The sequence below is a fragment of the Tarenaya hassleriana genome, unplaced genomic scaffold, assembly GCF_000463585.1.
Source record: "Tarenaya hassleriana unplaced genomic scaffold, ASM46358v1 Cleome237, whole genome shotgun sequence".
Lineage (NCBI taxonomy): Eukaryota > Viridiplantae > Streptophyta > Magnoliopsida > Brassicales > Cleomaceae > Tarenaya > Tarenaya hassleriana.
This window is the reverse complement of record NW_010965677.1, coordinates 105,723-120,248: the sequence shown is the minus strand read 5'-3', so window position 1 is coordinate 120,248 and position 14,526 is coordinate 105,723. Positions and strand designations below refer to the sequence as shown.

Below are 14,526 nucleotides of genomic sequence, written 5' to 3'. Positions count from 1 at the left end.
CCCCCCCCCCCCCCAAAAAAAAACAAAGTTAGCCTAATGGGTTTGTCCTGAACAGACATCACAAAACCATACATTTGCACGAGCAAAACCCAACACCGAACTCCAAGTGCTCATTTAATGATGAAAAAGTAACATTTAGTGCCTAAAAACAATGGTGGCTTTGGGTTAAGACTAACTAATAACTACATCTACAACTAGTAGACATTTGTCCGATTATCTAGACCCTCCTGAAACTACTCAACAAGGCATAACAGAGATTGATAATTGATACATATATTAACCTTCTCTAACATGCTTCTACTCAGTCATATGCGTTGAGCATAAAAAAAAAACAGAGTGCGCAAAAGGCACTTGTTCTATAATCGGAAGCTGGAACCACTCCCACTGTGCCTGAGTAGGATGCCAAAGTGATTCTTCCTATAAAATTTCTAGCGCTCTAACCTAAGATGTCAGATACATGTCCTGTAGGGTACCTCTCGCAGTTCAGTGAGGTACTTTCGAGCATATTCAGATGCCACAGGGCGAGCAGTAAGCGCTTCCGACCTGTTTGCATACAGCCAAGAAGACATATGAATATACAGCTAGTGCAACCTGCGGTGTTCCATAAAAAGCTTTTTAGAAAGCTCAAAAGATTCAACAAAAAGCAGGCAGTTCACCTGAAAGATATGGGGCTGCCGATGGCTTTTAGCGAGTCAAGGTGGTCCTGAAACTCCGTGGCATTAGCATCCTCACCATCCATATACAGCCAGTCTTGCACCTGACGCATACATGATTCAGTGTCAAAACACATACCACAAAATCTTTCGAGTTGCGCAGAAGTTCTACAGTGGTGTAGGACAAGAAAAGACACGTACTTGATCAAGCTTCTCGATAAATGACTGTCGTTCTTCTTGTGTAGATATCTTTTCAAATTCCAGTGTTTCAAGCTGTAGGAGGACAATCGCCAAGGAGCATTGTCAGGAGGGCGAGCAGAAATCTATTTAACCAAAATATATAAATCTGGGAGAATGCCAATAGGCAAATAGCTATAAGAAAATGAAGAATTAAGACAAATACAGCAATCAAGTAAAGTGAAATGCTTGTTAATCAACGCACCTTCTCTTTAGTAGCATATATATAAGATTCAAGGCTATTTTTTAACTCAGCGGTCCTTTTCCGCTCTGCATCTTTCTTGTCCAAGGCTTCTAATTTTCTTTTAGCTTCAGCAAGAGACTCTTTCGACAAAGGCATTCCCAGTCCAACAGTCTTCTCAACTACCTAAAAGTAATACATTTGAACGTGATTGGTTAAGAATATTCTAGGAATTCCAGGAATGTAACTAAAGCCAAAGAAAATTATAGTCTGTAAGCTAGAAATACCTTCAGAGGAAGGCGGAATGTCCTCTTTTTCAGTTTTCTTTCTGTGCCAAGGTCAAGCACTGTTGGTTCTTCAGCAGTTGAATTTGATTCAGTGCTATTCCCAACATCACCTTGCAGATTTTCTTTATTTTCTTGCAAATTTTCATCAGAAGCAGCTTCAGCAGATACATTCGCTGTAGCTGTTGTTGTGTTGTTATCAACAGTCACATTCTTCTTAGGAACTTCTACCCATTCTGTGATTTCAACAACAGCTTCTGCCCGATCCAAACTGAGAATTCCACTTCGACTTAGTGAGAAGTGTAAATTTGCTTTGATAGGGGCCGATAGATTCCGTGACGAATACCTGTTCAAATAAAAAACTTCTATCTGTTAGTTGTATCCAAAAATTTAATAAATGGTTCACTCCTAGTGGACAGCTAACAGACGAACAAACTTTTGATTCTTACTTCTCAGTTGCATCTGCCAAACCAGAAACCGAATACCGTGCAAACACAGGGGATGTTGTCCCCAGGGGTAAAAGATCCTCGCTTTCATAAGCAAGTGACACTTCAAAATCTTTGCTCAGGATAAAGGATCTGAACATCTGTCATAGAATCGGGACATACAATTATTACAGGGCAGAAATACTCTTAATCAGCTCCAATTTTTGTGAGGTCGTTGGTTTTACAAATACCTTGCTTGGTAGTTTTTTCATCCTTGGTACGAGCAGCTGCTTTGTGCTCTCATCTTTCTGAACATCAGGCCCTTCCAACTCGACTAGAAGACCATAGGGGGAGCCATCAATTATACCTAGTCTACGTTTCATTTTAATTCCATCACTCAAGTTAGCAGCATGTAATGCCGCACCCAAAACAATAGCCTCATCAGCATCCAGATGTTTGTCCAGGTCTTGCTTTCCAAGAAATTCTTGGAGTTTGCTCTGTCATAATTCATATCATACATGATGAGACACTCAGATCTTTACTAGATCAGGAAAGTAGATTTTGTGGTGGAGTTAGGGCCTAAATTATATCATAAAGCCAAAGAACTTTCACAACTTTAGGTGAAAAGCATGGAGAGATATGCTGGCCTAGAACTTACTCATGCATGTCACCCCAACTACTGGAGTTGAATAAAAGAAATTTATATGACGTGAATGGCTTAGCAGGCATGAAATGAAAGCAGATATTCCAACCTGTAGTTTTGGAACCCTGGTAGCTCCTCCTATTAGCTCCACCGCATATATATCGTCAACCTTAAGTCCCGAATGTTTGAGCACTTCTTTCAGAGGTGTAAGAGATCTCTCCCACAAATCCTCACAGAGTTCCTCAAATTTCTCACGGGAAATTGTGCTCCTGAAAGAAGATTGAAAATATTACAGCACAACATTTGCATTGCATAAACAAAACCAATCACATCACATTAACGTGCATGTTCCAGAAATTAAACAAAGAAATCCCAAGAGTAACTACAGCTTTGAAATTGCATAAAAGAGCTATCTGTATCCCAATAGCTCATGGTTAACAATCCTACCTGCCAAAGAAAATCTGGAGAAGATCCGTGGATCCTTTCAAGATTTTACTAAGCCAATACTCAGTCAACTGGGAACATTTGGCAACCTTGATATAACAAAGTTATCCTTATCTACAGGAAATAGCACTAAATACCTGAAGTCACGGTCATCATGGAGAGATTCGACAGAAATTGGAGCCATAGTGTTTGCACTCAAAATTTCCTTGGTCCGTTTGACCTGTTTCTTTAATTTAGCCATTGCTTTGGGGAACTTCCTCACGTCAACTCCATTACCAAGTTGTTTATTAAACTCATCTGCAAAATACTCCACCAAGCGCATCTCCATATTATGTCCTCCCAGTTCCGAGTCCCATCTGATATCCTTGACCTGCATAAACATGTCTTTTATCCACACGTAAACGAACCAAAAGATCCAAAACACATCCGATACTAAACCTAGACGAGGAAACTAAAGAACAGATGTTAAGCAAGTAAATACAAACAATTTTCACAGAAAAAAATGGAAACTACAAAAGAACATAAACTTGACAAATCAACAAAATATATATAAGAGTATTATGGGAGGAAACTAAAGAACAGATGTTAAGCAACCTGAAACTGGTTGACAGAAACAGTCTTGCCAAATTCCTTCTCATTATAAGCTGAGTAATAGACAAGGGCTGCGTAAGTACTGCTCGAGCCCATATCATAGAATATGACATGCCTCGACTCATTTGAGAAATCCTTATCAATCCCATACTGTAAAGCAGCACCAGAATGCTCATTAATCAGGGTAAGCACATTAATGCCAGCCAACTGAGCAGCTTGGTGCAAGCCTCTTCTTTCAGCCTGTCCAAAGTATGGTGGAACTGAGATAACCACATCCTTCACTGGGACTTTCGCATGGAACTCCGCTAGATTTGAGGCATAACCCAAGATCATAGCTAACAACTCTTCTACCGAGTAAACTGTTGAATCGTCGTCAACTTTGATGCCTACAGCACCTCTGGAATCTTCTACAATATCAAATGGAAAGTACATCGAATCGATGAAATCCTTGACGTGTTTGAATGGTTTCCCTACCATATCTCTCAACAGGGAATAGACTTTATCGGGGTCCGGAGCCGTTAGTCCAGCGGCTTCCTCACCAATTAGCCGAGTGTCTGACTGGAATGCCACTAAAGCTGGAGATTTTCTCTTGGACATCTCGTTAATGGCTACAGAGATTGGGCTCTGTCTCCGTTTTAAATTGACTACCGCAACTTTCAGCCATTCTGAACCTAGATCTACACTCGAAACAGCCGATTCCGTAGGGACAGCGAGTAGCCATAGCAAGGACAAGAAAACCACTAACCTAGATAACATCTTCCCTAGATTTCGGTGAGGGAGACTCAATTTTCTTCTGAAAAAGGCATAACCAAAAGCATTAGACCAAAACCCTAGAAACATCAGAAATCCAGACGAAAGAGAAACTGCGCTAGATAATCAAACTGTGATAGATTCACACTGGAATCTGTCTGTCTGGGCGCAAAGAAAACCGACGAACTAGCACTAGAAAAGGGTAGAGCAGAACCGGAGACTCAATGTACATATATGCGAATAATCACAAACAAAGAAAAGTAAAGATTCAAGTAATTTTCTCGGAAAACAGACGGGGATTCAAAGAAAATTCCGATGAGCAGAGAGAGCGCAGAAGTAAATCTAGGTGCAGTGCAAATGCAATAAAATAACAACAATTTTAAGAATGAGGGAAGGTGATTAACCAGTTGAAGCGCTCCGATCGCATTCTCCGGCAGCGTGATTTCTTGATTTAAATTTTCCGTTTGGTTCTCGGGAAACTTTGACGACGACGACCCGGAGGGGAGGGGACGTACACAAACCTGCCAAACAACTGACGTGGCATCTATTTGAAGGACGGACCAATGAGAGAAAAACAGGTGTCGGAAAGGACACGTGGAGAGATATGAGACGTCTGGAGTGGAGGTGTTGCTCTTTAGATCGCTGTACAGTTGTTGGTGGGTCAGGAGTTGGAATTCGAACCCATATTTTTCGGTCAATGTTACACTGCTAGTATCTCTTTAATTCTAATTCAAATCCAATCTTGTTCAATTTTGTAGCTGTCTGCTCTCGTTTCTTTTATTTCATTGTATGTTTTCCAAATTCATAAGTTCTATTCGATTTGAACCCGCCAATAAAATAAAAATATGAAAATATGCAGACTAAGTAAAGGAGATAATACAGAAACTGGATTGCCAAAAAAAAAAAGACAGCACAAAACACAATACAATACCCCCGGGAATTGGATTTTTGGCAAAGGAAATAAAGAGGAAGGGAGGGATGTATACCTAGTATCGTCTACCTATGAACACTTGCAGCAAACCCTCTAGAAACAGGATCTGATTTCTCCTGTATCTGAATTGATCTCCTCCTAGCATTGAAATGAAAATGAAATCACTTTCTTAGATCCCCCTTCAACCATATCTACAATCCATTGCTGAAAACCCCCAACACGGTTACGGATAATACTGACCTGGTCGCAGTAAAATCTGGCGATGGGGCAATCAATCAGACCTCCATTGATGCCCAGGTTGAAGAGTAGGGCCAGAAGTCTAGTCAGGGAAAACTTCATCTCGTTCATCGTCTGCCAAAGACAACACATGATCATGCCCGGGGCTAGTCGTGTTGTTCCCGTCTAGGTTGTCTTCTTCCTCGTTGTTGTTGTTGACGGGTTTGTCATAGGAGAAAGGCCTCTGACATATACAAGACTGAGGGAACTCATGGAATTCTCCACGTCCAGGTCTGATCTCATCTGGGTCGCCCATGAATCCACGCTGACAAGCTTTTACCTTCTTGGCAAAGGTTTGCCAGTCCATCTTTTCCCGGTCCATGAACAATGCACTTAGCTTCTTCGCATTTGGCCGGATGGTCCTCTTGTGCCCCATGTATCTCCTTTCAAGTCACAAAGGAGAAAATGTTTAGTGATTCATATATTCAGAAGTAAATGATCACATTTGTAATGCAATAAATCACATGCCAACACAAAATTATTGACAATCAAATACACTCCTAACGAACAATACAAACAAGATGCAAGGTGGTTCTATGATAATACCCAACGCAAATCACTTTCATCCCCTTGTGCCAAAAGGCCCAAAACCAGAAAAATAATATGCATTCCAAAAAGCTCTATATTACTCTCTACTTATTTGCTCTAGCCTGTTTAACAACAGGTAGCAGAAACCAAAACCAAAATCTTTGCAAGGCATCGTCTAAACGGTAGCAGAAAACGCCAAAATCAATATATAATTTCCCCTAGCCTGTTTAACAACCGCACCAAACTCGCTTCTTTCTAAAGAAACGACCCAGATGAATACTAGAGAACTTACACAGAGAGAGAGCATATGTGGAGTATTATAATTAATTACCTTCGGCCTGCAAGGATCTTGGCCATATTTCCATTGTTGTTAGTGATAAAAACATCACTCTCATCGCAAACAATGTAGTCAATGGCAGCAAGACGTGAAGAATAGCGAAGGAAAGGCATGATTTCATCATTGGCAAGCATCTCCTTTGTGTAAAAGTTTGGGAAAAGCTCTCTGAGGGGTTGTAGTGTCTCCTCACCACCGTAAATTTCTCCAGACGCAACATAAATATACGTACCATTTCCGAAGCCAAGAGCACGCAGCATCAAACCCACTTCCTGAGGGGTTAAAGGGCATTTACCACGCTTTCTCTCTTCTAGAGGGCTCAGATCCTGCATTTATTAAAAATAGGAGATGTTTTTAACTTAAAAAAACCCGATACAGGAGACATTCACTTGCATAACAACACTGTTCTATAATAAGAAGAAAGTGGTAAGGGGAAATGAAAAAGGAGCTTGTCAACTCACAGGCAATGTGTCCCATCTCTTTCTAATTTCTCCCAGCTCAGTTCGCTCTTTGTCACCCCCACCAAAATAACAACTGGAGAAGGCTAGCATATCGGGCTCAAACCTGTAATTATGAACAGTCTGTTTATGAGCAGAGAAAAAAAACAGAATATTTATTTACTCCAGTTTGTTGGTCGTGAAGAAGTAAGGCATAATAGAATGAGGCAACCAAATCAATCCGTTGGCACACAGGTTTGTAAAGTAGGATGGCAAACCTCAAGTGAACAGCAATAAAACGTTTGGCCATCTTTCTCATTCTCTTGACCACTTTCATCCCAAGTGATTGTATAGGTTTTGTGAATCTTAAAGCATGATAATTGACCCTGCACCGCATTTTTTGTAGCTCTTCGTCCAGGTCGTTTGTTAATCTATAGTCAAATTTTGTCAACTGTAAAACCTGCAAGAACCCAAAAAGCAAAAAAGAGGCTTATAACCCATAGAATGAAACCAAACCACAGAAAGAAATCTCTTTGCCAACTGAGAAAACATGTGTAGATACTAAAATAAAGGAAATCATGAAGGTTAGCAGCGTATACTAAGGCTAAACTAACACCCATAATACCCCATTTCCATATAAATGAATGGCCATGTACAAGTTGAAAGCCAGGAGAAATGGTCTTACGCGTCTTCTTAAGAGGATTGGCAGTACTTGATCAAGATAATACTCAGGAGGAGACTTTCTGGGAACACGCATGGTGTAAGGAGGCTTCTCCATTGACCGCATGATTTTATCAGGAACTCTCTTTACTATAGTCACGTCTTTGGAGAGAGAAGAGATGAACCAATTTACGTCAAAAATGTCAGCAAAGTCACTGCATGCATAGCAAAATAACGTTTTCACTAAATCGGTGACTTTGCAACGGATTGAGAAAAAATGAATCCCAACAGAATACTTGTCTGTTCTAGTTACCTGTCATCCTTCCAAAAGGAATGGTGATCCAGCTCGGGTACTACTAAAGTAGCATTTAGAATCCGGGCCACAACCACCGCATCTGTTATCTACTCGAAAAACAGTTATTTTACAAACAAACGCAAAAGGCATCAGCAAACATTCAGAAGAGGAAGGCAAACATCAACATCATGAAAATCTTATACAGTATCTCCTGTGGTTCCTTTTATTGTTGGTAAAAACACAACTTGAACCAGCCAAAAGCACTTACTCCTGTCCTTTGCTGATTGAGCCCTCCACTTGCTGCAATGAGCAAATACCCGTTGGAGGATCGCTCACGGACAGCAGCTGCATACCCAACAAGAGGAAAAGAAATGTGAGAGAATGTACAAATTTTAAGTAATCTATTTCCGTAGGGAAATTCAATTATTGAAACGGTTAACTTACAAGGAAATTTTTTCCCTCTGTCACTGCATCCGTAGAAGAATTTCGAATATTTTGACTTCCATATATCAATCGGATCTCGGCGGCTCATATCCTGCGAAACATGTTCCACGAAGCTTAACAGAGAAATCCAAAACCTTCGACCTTCTTTCTAAATCTAAATGAAGGTATGTCTGAAATCCTATTACGGCTCTTGTGCTAACCGACGGAAAGAAAGGATATAGCAGTCGCAAAATGATTGGCAAATTCTGCGAGATACGTAGCAATTTGTCGCGAAATGAAGCATCACAACCGTAGGGGAACTCAGTTTCACTAAGAAAACGAAATCTGAAGTTAAGTGAAGCTGCACTCTTAGAGAGTTACCAGAAAGCTCCGGTGGCCCAGCCGCTGAGAATACCATTCGAGGTGGGAGACGACGTGACCGGTGAAGAGTGAGATGAGCCCCAAGGCGAAGAGCATGAATCCGCAGAGACGCGTCCACGGAACCGGTTTCCTGGGCTGCGCCGCAGAGGATCGCCACCTCGCATGAATCCGCAGAGACGCGTCCACGGAACCGGTTTCCTGGGCTGCGCCGCAGAGGATCGCCACCTCCAGAACTTTTTCTTGTTCCCCCCGCCGTTCGGGTGCTGCAGTAGAGGCAGAGGCAGGTTCGACGGCCGTCTCAAGCTGAACCTCCACACATCGGCGACGCCCATAGCAACAAAAGCCCCCCGGAGACCGATTTCATATCTGATTCCACAACAATGCCATCCCCGACGCTGCGAGAATCGGGGGAACCGCGAAATCTGGTGCCGGAGAGACAAAGAAAAGCCCCGCCGGAGAGTGCTGAGCTCGAAGGCAAGACAGATCGGACGATTAGGGTTTTAGAGGAAGCGAAAAAGGTGTTGGTGAAGAACTCTCTGTAGCTTGGGATATTTCGCAACGGTGACGATGGAGGAGGAGCGAGAGAGAGAAGGGAAGCCTACTTCTTTCCCTTTTTGTTTCGGTTCCCATATCGTATGATTTGCATTAATTAATAACGCTCATAGTGATAAATAATGATGCGCCTCTTTTTTCTTTTTTGGGAAATAAATTGGTTTTTCACCTCACAAAACCCTTATGAAAATGGAACGTTGGATATCTAAATTTATGTGACGCGGCTATTCGAAATTTAATAACGAAATACGTAATTACAGATTTAAGATATCAAAAGTGTCGTATTATGTAAGGTTGTTTTCGTACAATTTCAGGCGTGCAGTTTTTGTCAATATTAGTATTATTACGGCGAGGACACGGGAACCATGCCACGTGTTCGTCGCTACTCCCCCGGCCCATGGATCAACTTCTTTCAACCGAATATGTACCCAAATGAATGTATTTAATGGGCTTCGGTGGTAGGCCCATAAAGGCCCATATTAAAGAGCCCCTTTTTCTATTTAGATTCCTGCGTTATATAGATATAGGTAAACTCCTCTTCCGTTCGAAATTAAACCCTAGCAACTGGCAATGGGTTCGAGTTTCCTGTTTGAACCTCCCAGTGATGAAGAGCGCGATATCTCTGAACACGACGATGAAAGCCATGACGAAGACGTAGATGAAGAATCCGAATCAGAAGAGCTTCAAGGTCGGGTTGAAGAAGAGGATGACGGTCATGACGATGAGGAGAAACCTACCACGAAACGAGTTCGTGACAAGCAGTCTCCGTGGGACTTCGCAGCTTATTCGAGCTCGGTGGGGGAAGAACACGCACGCCGCCACACCACTTCCCTCGACGAGAAGATCTCTAAAGTTCGCCAGCAACATTCACTTCCAATCCCTGGGGACAACGAAGACGACAGCGCCTCAGATTCCGAGCCCGACAAACAAGTATGTCTGATTCCGTGGCTGGGATTCACTATTGATTTTATTGTCGAGTAATTGAATTGGTAATTGGTTTTTTATCGAGCAGGAAGAATACCGATCAGACGACGATGAAACAGGTCGGCCAAACGAAGAAGACGTTAGTGCCAAGCCGTTCTTCGCTCCTGTAGAAGGAGTTTCCTTTCATGCCAATTCTTTTATTGAGTTGAATCTATCCCGTCCACTGCTCCGAGCTTGCGAAGCTCTGGGGTATGCGAAACCTACCCCTATTCAGGTCCGTTTTCTTCCCGTATGAATTTCGGTTTAGCCCTTTGCATTTTGTCTAAATCGGTAGCATCGCATTTGTAGGCGGCATGCATACCTTTGGCACTTACTGGGCGTGATATTTGTGCGAGCGCCATCACTGGATCAGGGAAGGTATGCATTCTGTGATAGGTTTGTGTTTTTCTTCAGTATACGTTCTGTGTTTCACCATATGACTTGAGTTTCTCTGGCTTTTAGACTGCGGCGTTTGCATTGCCTACTTTAGAAAGGCTATTATTTCGTCCTAAACGAGTTGCAGCAACCAGAGTTCTTATTCTTACCCCTACAAGGGAATTGGCTGTCCAGTAAGTAATCTATTTCCATGTTCTACGCTTCATCTCTGTCCAAATGCTACTACTTTGGATCCTTTTGGTTTGGTTTTTTGTATTGCCGGTGATTCTCTTCTTAGTATTTTTGTCAAGTATGGTATTGCTAACGGTATAGTCTGTTTTATTTCTGACCGTGATGCAGGATACACAGTATGATTCAGAAAATTGCTCAGTTTACGGATATCAAATGCGGGTTGATTGTAGGAGGGCTTTCTGTAAAGGTATGTATGTTGTCCATCTTAAGTTGCGAATCTGTTACAAATCCTTCATGTGTTTAACTGAAATTATATGTAATTTTCTAATATTATCAGATTTGCGATTTGAGTTACATTTTTTTATCATCTGAACACATTCTTCTTCCCTCTAATATGCTTAGCGAAAATGTTAACTATATCATATTTCGTATATATCAGGAACAAGAGGTAGTTCTGAGGTCAATGCCAGACATTGTTGTGGCAACTCCTGGACGCATGATAGATCATTTGCGGAATTCTATGTCAGTACATTTGGATGACCTTGCAGTTTTGATTCTCGACGAAGCAGATCGTCTCCTCCAGACTGGGTTTGCCACTGAAATACAGGAGCTGGTATATTTCCTGTCTCTTTACTCTGCATTCTTTGATGTGTTTGATCCTATTGAACTCCCGCTTATCGTTGAACAGCAAATCCTTTGTCTTGTCTTTGCTTATTGGAAGTTGTCATGCCATCATTAATCTTTCCATAAAAAAGCAACCTCCAATCCTCTTGAGATTCTTCTAGGTTACATGTTAACTAAGTTCTCAGCTTTTAGAGGACGGGTAATGTGTTCTTGGCTTGCTTTCTGTACAGATGTTCATTGCTGGTTTTGTGCTTGCAGGTTCGCTTATGCCCCAAGAGAAGGCAAACAATGCTCTTCTCAGCTACAATGACTGAAGAAGTTAAAGAACTTGTCAAACTTTCCCTGACAAAACCATTGCGACTCTCAGCGGACCCATCAGCAAGAAGGCCTGCGGGATTGACTGAAGAGTAAGTGATCGGCTACGTAAATTCTTCCCAACCTTCTCCCGGGCATTATTCTTCATCTTCTGGCAATTTTTAATTCATAACATGGCGATTTTTATATTATTCACTTTATACAATACTCTATTCACCGAGTTTTTTGTGCCTTCACCCTCTATAGGGTGATAAGAATACGCAGGACTCGTGAGGCGAACCAGGAAGCTGTCCTTCTTTCATTGTGCACAAGGACTTTTAAATCCAAAGTTATAATCTTCAGGTTAAATATGACTAGACCAGTGGTGCTTTTTTACCATCAAACTTTGGGTTTCCACGTTTAATTAGAGATTTTTTTTTAATCTCAGTGGAACAAAGCAAGCTGCTCATAGATTGAAGATTTTATTTGGACTAACTGGTCTCAGAGCAGCTGAGCTTCATGGAAACCTTACTCAAGCACAACGCCTTGATGTGAGAAGCTCATTTCATCAAACTACTCTATTCATGAATAACTCTCTATTGGTATTGACAAAATCATTAACGGTGTCATTTGCATATTAGTCTTTGGAACTTTTCAGGAAGCAAGAGGTGGATTTTCTCATTGCGACCGATGTGGCTGCTCGAGTGAGTACTACTTATACGTTATTATAGCTATGATTTTTCTTTTTGAGGTGTAGTGCTTTATATTTGATGCTTGAATACTCGGTTTTTTATTTTCCCAGGGGCTTGACATCATTGGTGTTCAAACAGTTATAAACTATGCATGTCCACGTGAACTTGACAGGTATAAGGTTATAATAATGTTAAATATACCAAATATATCAAGTGCCTTGGCTTTTAACTTTTGTGAGGACGATTTTCCTCTGTCTATGTTGCAGCTATGTTCATCGGGTAGGTAGGACAGCTAGGGCTGGAAGGGAAGGATATGCAGTTACATTCGTGACTGACAGTGACCGACCCCTTTTGAAATCCATAGTGAGTGATCCTGAAACATTTCCAGATCCTGCTTCTCCCCGTCTCGTTTCCCTGCTGGTTTTGACATTTTGTCTGGATCTATTTCTTCGACTATCAGTCAAAAAAGGTTGGTTCAAAGTTGAAAAGCCGAGTCGTCTCTGAGCAATCAATCACTAAGTGGTGTCAGATAATTGAGCAAATGGAAGATCAAGTTTCTGTCGTTCTTCAAGAAGAGAGGTATTAGTCAAACCCATCAGCTATTTAATTCTTTCTCGTGGGCAATTTCTTCTTCCAAATGCATTAAGGCTTTGTCATATATTGCAGGGAAGAGAGAGCACTAAGGAAAGCTGAAATGGAAGCTGCAAAGGTATAAAAAGTCGGGTTCATTATGTTGCAAGAGTATTTCTCATTTTGTGACTGGTTTGATTTGAAAATGGAGCATCTCGTTCATAAAAGATCATTATTCTGTCTGCAGGCAGAGAATATGATTGCACACAGGGATGAGATATTTTCACGCCCAAAAAGGACTTGGTTCTTGACAGAGAAGGAAAAGAGACTTGTGGCCAAGACTGAGAAGGTCTTTCTTTCTTTTTTTTTCTATCTTTTATGTATCTCCGAAGACACTTTCTCTAGGTGTCTTCCATTGTTCCAAAAAAAAAAGGTAAGAGGATACCCTTTTTTCCTGAGTAACTTAGATATCTGTTAATGGACAGGAATCTGCTGGGAAAGGTTCGGGAAGCGAGATGATGAGTGCAGAGCAAGCAGAGGAACTCAAGATGAAGGAGAAGAGGAGACGGGAACGCGAGGTTGTTTTGTGCTTTCAGTTTCAGTTGCGTAATCTCTGTCTTTCTTTTTTTTTTCAAAAAACTTAAATTCATTGTGTTTTCTTCGGGGGGCAGAAAAATCTGCCAAGGAAAAAGCGTAGAAAGCTGGAAGCAGCAAGAGAGATGCTAGAGGAGGAGGGAGAAGAAGACGAGGAAGAAGAAGAAGGAGAAGAGCAGCGACCACAAAAGTCAAGAGTACGTATCGATCATGCCATGTGGTTGGGCGGTGGCTTCAACGTTAGTCTCATATATAACGGGTGAGTTTTTGTTTCAGGGAAGGGATTTGAAGAAGAGCAAGAAGGAGGAGGGAGGAGAGAAGAAGGGAATATCGATGGTAGAAGTTGGATACAGGAGAGCCAAGGCAGTGAAAGCAAAGAAGAGGGCTTTGGACTCTGGAAAGATGGAGAGAAGTTCGGGGAAGAAACAGAGCAACAGCAGACCCAGACAGAGGAACCAATCAAGAACCGAAGAGATGAAAGAACTGTTCCAAAGCGACATGAGCGAGAAGAAACAGAACCGAACTGGACCCAAACCTCGTAAGAAATCCGTCAACTCCTTCAAGAGCAAATCTCGGTAAGTAGTATTATTTTATGTTTCCACTTTCTACAAAAACGTAATGATTATTATATATATATATATATACACATAAAAGGAATTCTCAATCTGTGTTTTGGACGTGTACCAGATATAAACGTAGGTAAGGGGAGGGGCCTTAAAGCTAATGGAGGAGAGAAGCCCGGAAGAAGAGGTTGTTTATAGAGATGTGAGGAATTTATGAATGATAATATTATGCGACCTACTATACTATTTACTCCCGTAATTTAGGAGTGGAATTTCAATTCACGAGAAAGCCAAACACTCACTCTGTATTCTCTAAAGTCTTAAATTTCCAATTCTGGGTTCAGACATCTCTATTGTTTGTTTCCCTATATGGTCCGACCCGACCACACCTTCAAATTTTGGGCCCTTTCTTGTACGAATTCGTTGCCGTAATCATTGGGCTTTCAACTAATATATTTAGCCCGTTATGATGTTCTAAACTATTTTTTAGTAATTTCTTTAATCCAATGATTGGTATGCGAATAATTCTAATATGTAATTAAGTTGAGCTTTCTGGTGATAAAAATGAACGATCGTAGTAATATACTATTGACATTAATAATGCAAGAGAAATGAAGGTAGTGTATCTGTCATT

At 41.3% G+C, this 14,526-nt stretch overlaps 3 protein-coding genes across 3 annotated transcripts in view; 1 reads left to right on the top strand and 2 right to left on the bottom strand.

Annotated features, from left to right (window-relative positions):
- LOC104815497 (heat shock 70 kDa protein 17) overlaps positions 1-4,752 on the bottom strand; it is a 5,746-nt gene extending 994 nt beyond the window's left edge. The window contains exons 1-11 of the mRNA XM_019202751.1: positions 4,730-4,752; positions 3,462-4,251; positions 3,005-3,237; positions 2,533-2,692; positions 2,032-2,277; positions 1,805-1,941; positions 1,359-1,701; positions 1,096-1,257; positions 855-926; positions 657-757; positions 472-543 (exon numbers count right to left, since the gene is read on the bottom strand). Coding sequence (XP_019058296.1) covers positions 472-543; positions 657-757; positions 855-926; positions 1,096-1,257; positions 1,359-1,701; positions 1,805-1,941; positions 2,032-2,277; positions 2,533-2,692; positions 3,005-3,237; positions 3,462-4,251; positions 4,730-4,752 — 2,339 coding nt within the window. The remainder of the gene's footprint in view (positions 1-471; positions 544-656; positions 758-854; positions 927-1,095; positions 1,258-1,358; positions 1,702-1,804; positions 1,942-2,031; positions 2,278-2,532; positions 2,693-3,004; positions 3,238-3,461; positions 4,252-4,729) is intronic.
- Positions 4,753-5,043: 291 nt separating this feature from the next.
- LOC104815510 (uncharacterized protein At1g04910) lies at positions 5,044-9,103 on the bottom strand. The gene is made up of 11 exons (XM_019202753.1): positions 8,690-9,103; positions 8,474-8,621; positions 8,114-8,204; positions 7,938-8,014; positions 7,688-7,776; positions 7,400-7,589; positions 6,993-7,174; positions 6,739-6,841; positions 6,275-6,603; positions 5,380-5,798; positions 5,044-5,277 (listed from the first exon to the last, which is right to left on the bottom strand). Exons 1-10 carry the CDS (start codon positions 8,803-8,805, stop codon positions 5,459-5,461), a joined length of 1,665 nt encoding a protein of 554 aa, XP_019058298.1. The 5' UTR covers positions 8,806-9,103; the 3' UTR covers positions 5,044-5,277; positions 5,380-5,458.
- Positions 9,104-9,575: 472 nt separating this feature from the next.
- Positions 9,576-14,239, top strand: LOC104815496 (DEAD-box ATP-dependent RNA helicase 28). Its single transcript, XM_010543906.1, has 19 exons — positions 9,576-9,955; positions 10,038-10,223; positions 10,298-10,366; positions 10,451-10,557; positions 10,724-10,802; positions 10,995-11,168; positions 11,438-11,586; positions 11,741-11,836; positions 11,922-12,024; positions 12,115-12,177; positions 12,276-12,337; positions 12,432-12,528; positions 12,626-12,744; positions 12,832-12,874; positions 12,983-13,084; positions 13,221-13,313; positions 13,407-13,526; positions 13,606-13,904; positions 14,017-14,239. The coding sequence occupies exons 1-19, from the start codon at positions 9,596-9,598 to the stop codon at positions 14,030-14,032; spliced, it is 2,337 nt and encodes a 778-aa protein (XP_010542208.1). The 5' UTR covers positions 9,576-9,595; the 3' UTR covers positions 14,033-14,239.
- The last annotated feature ends 287 nt before the right edge of the window (positions 14,240-14,526 follow it).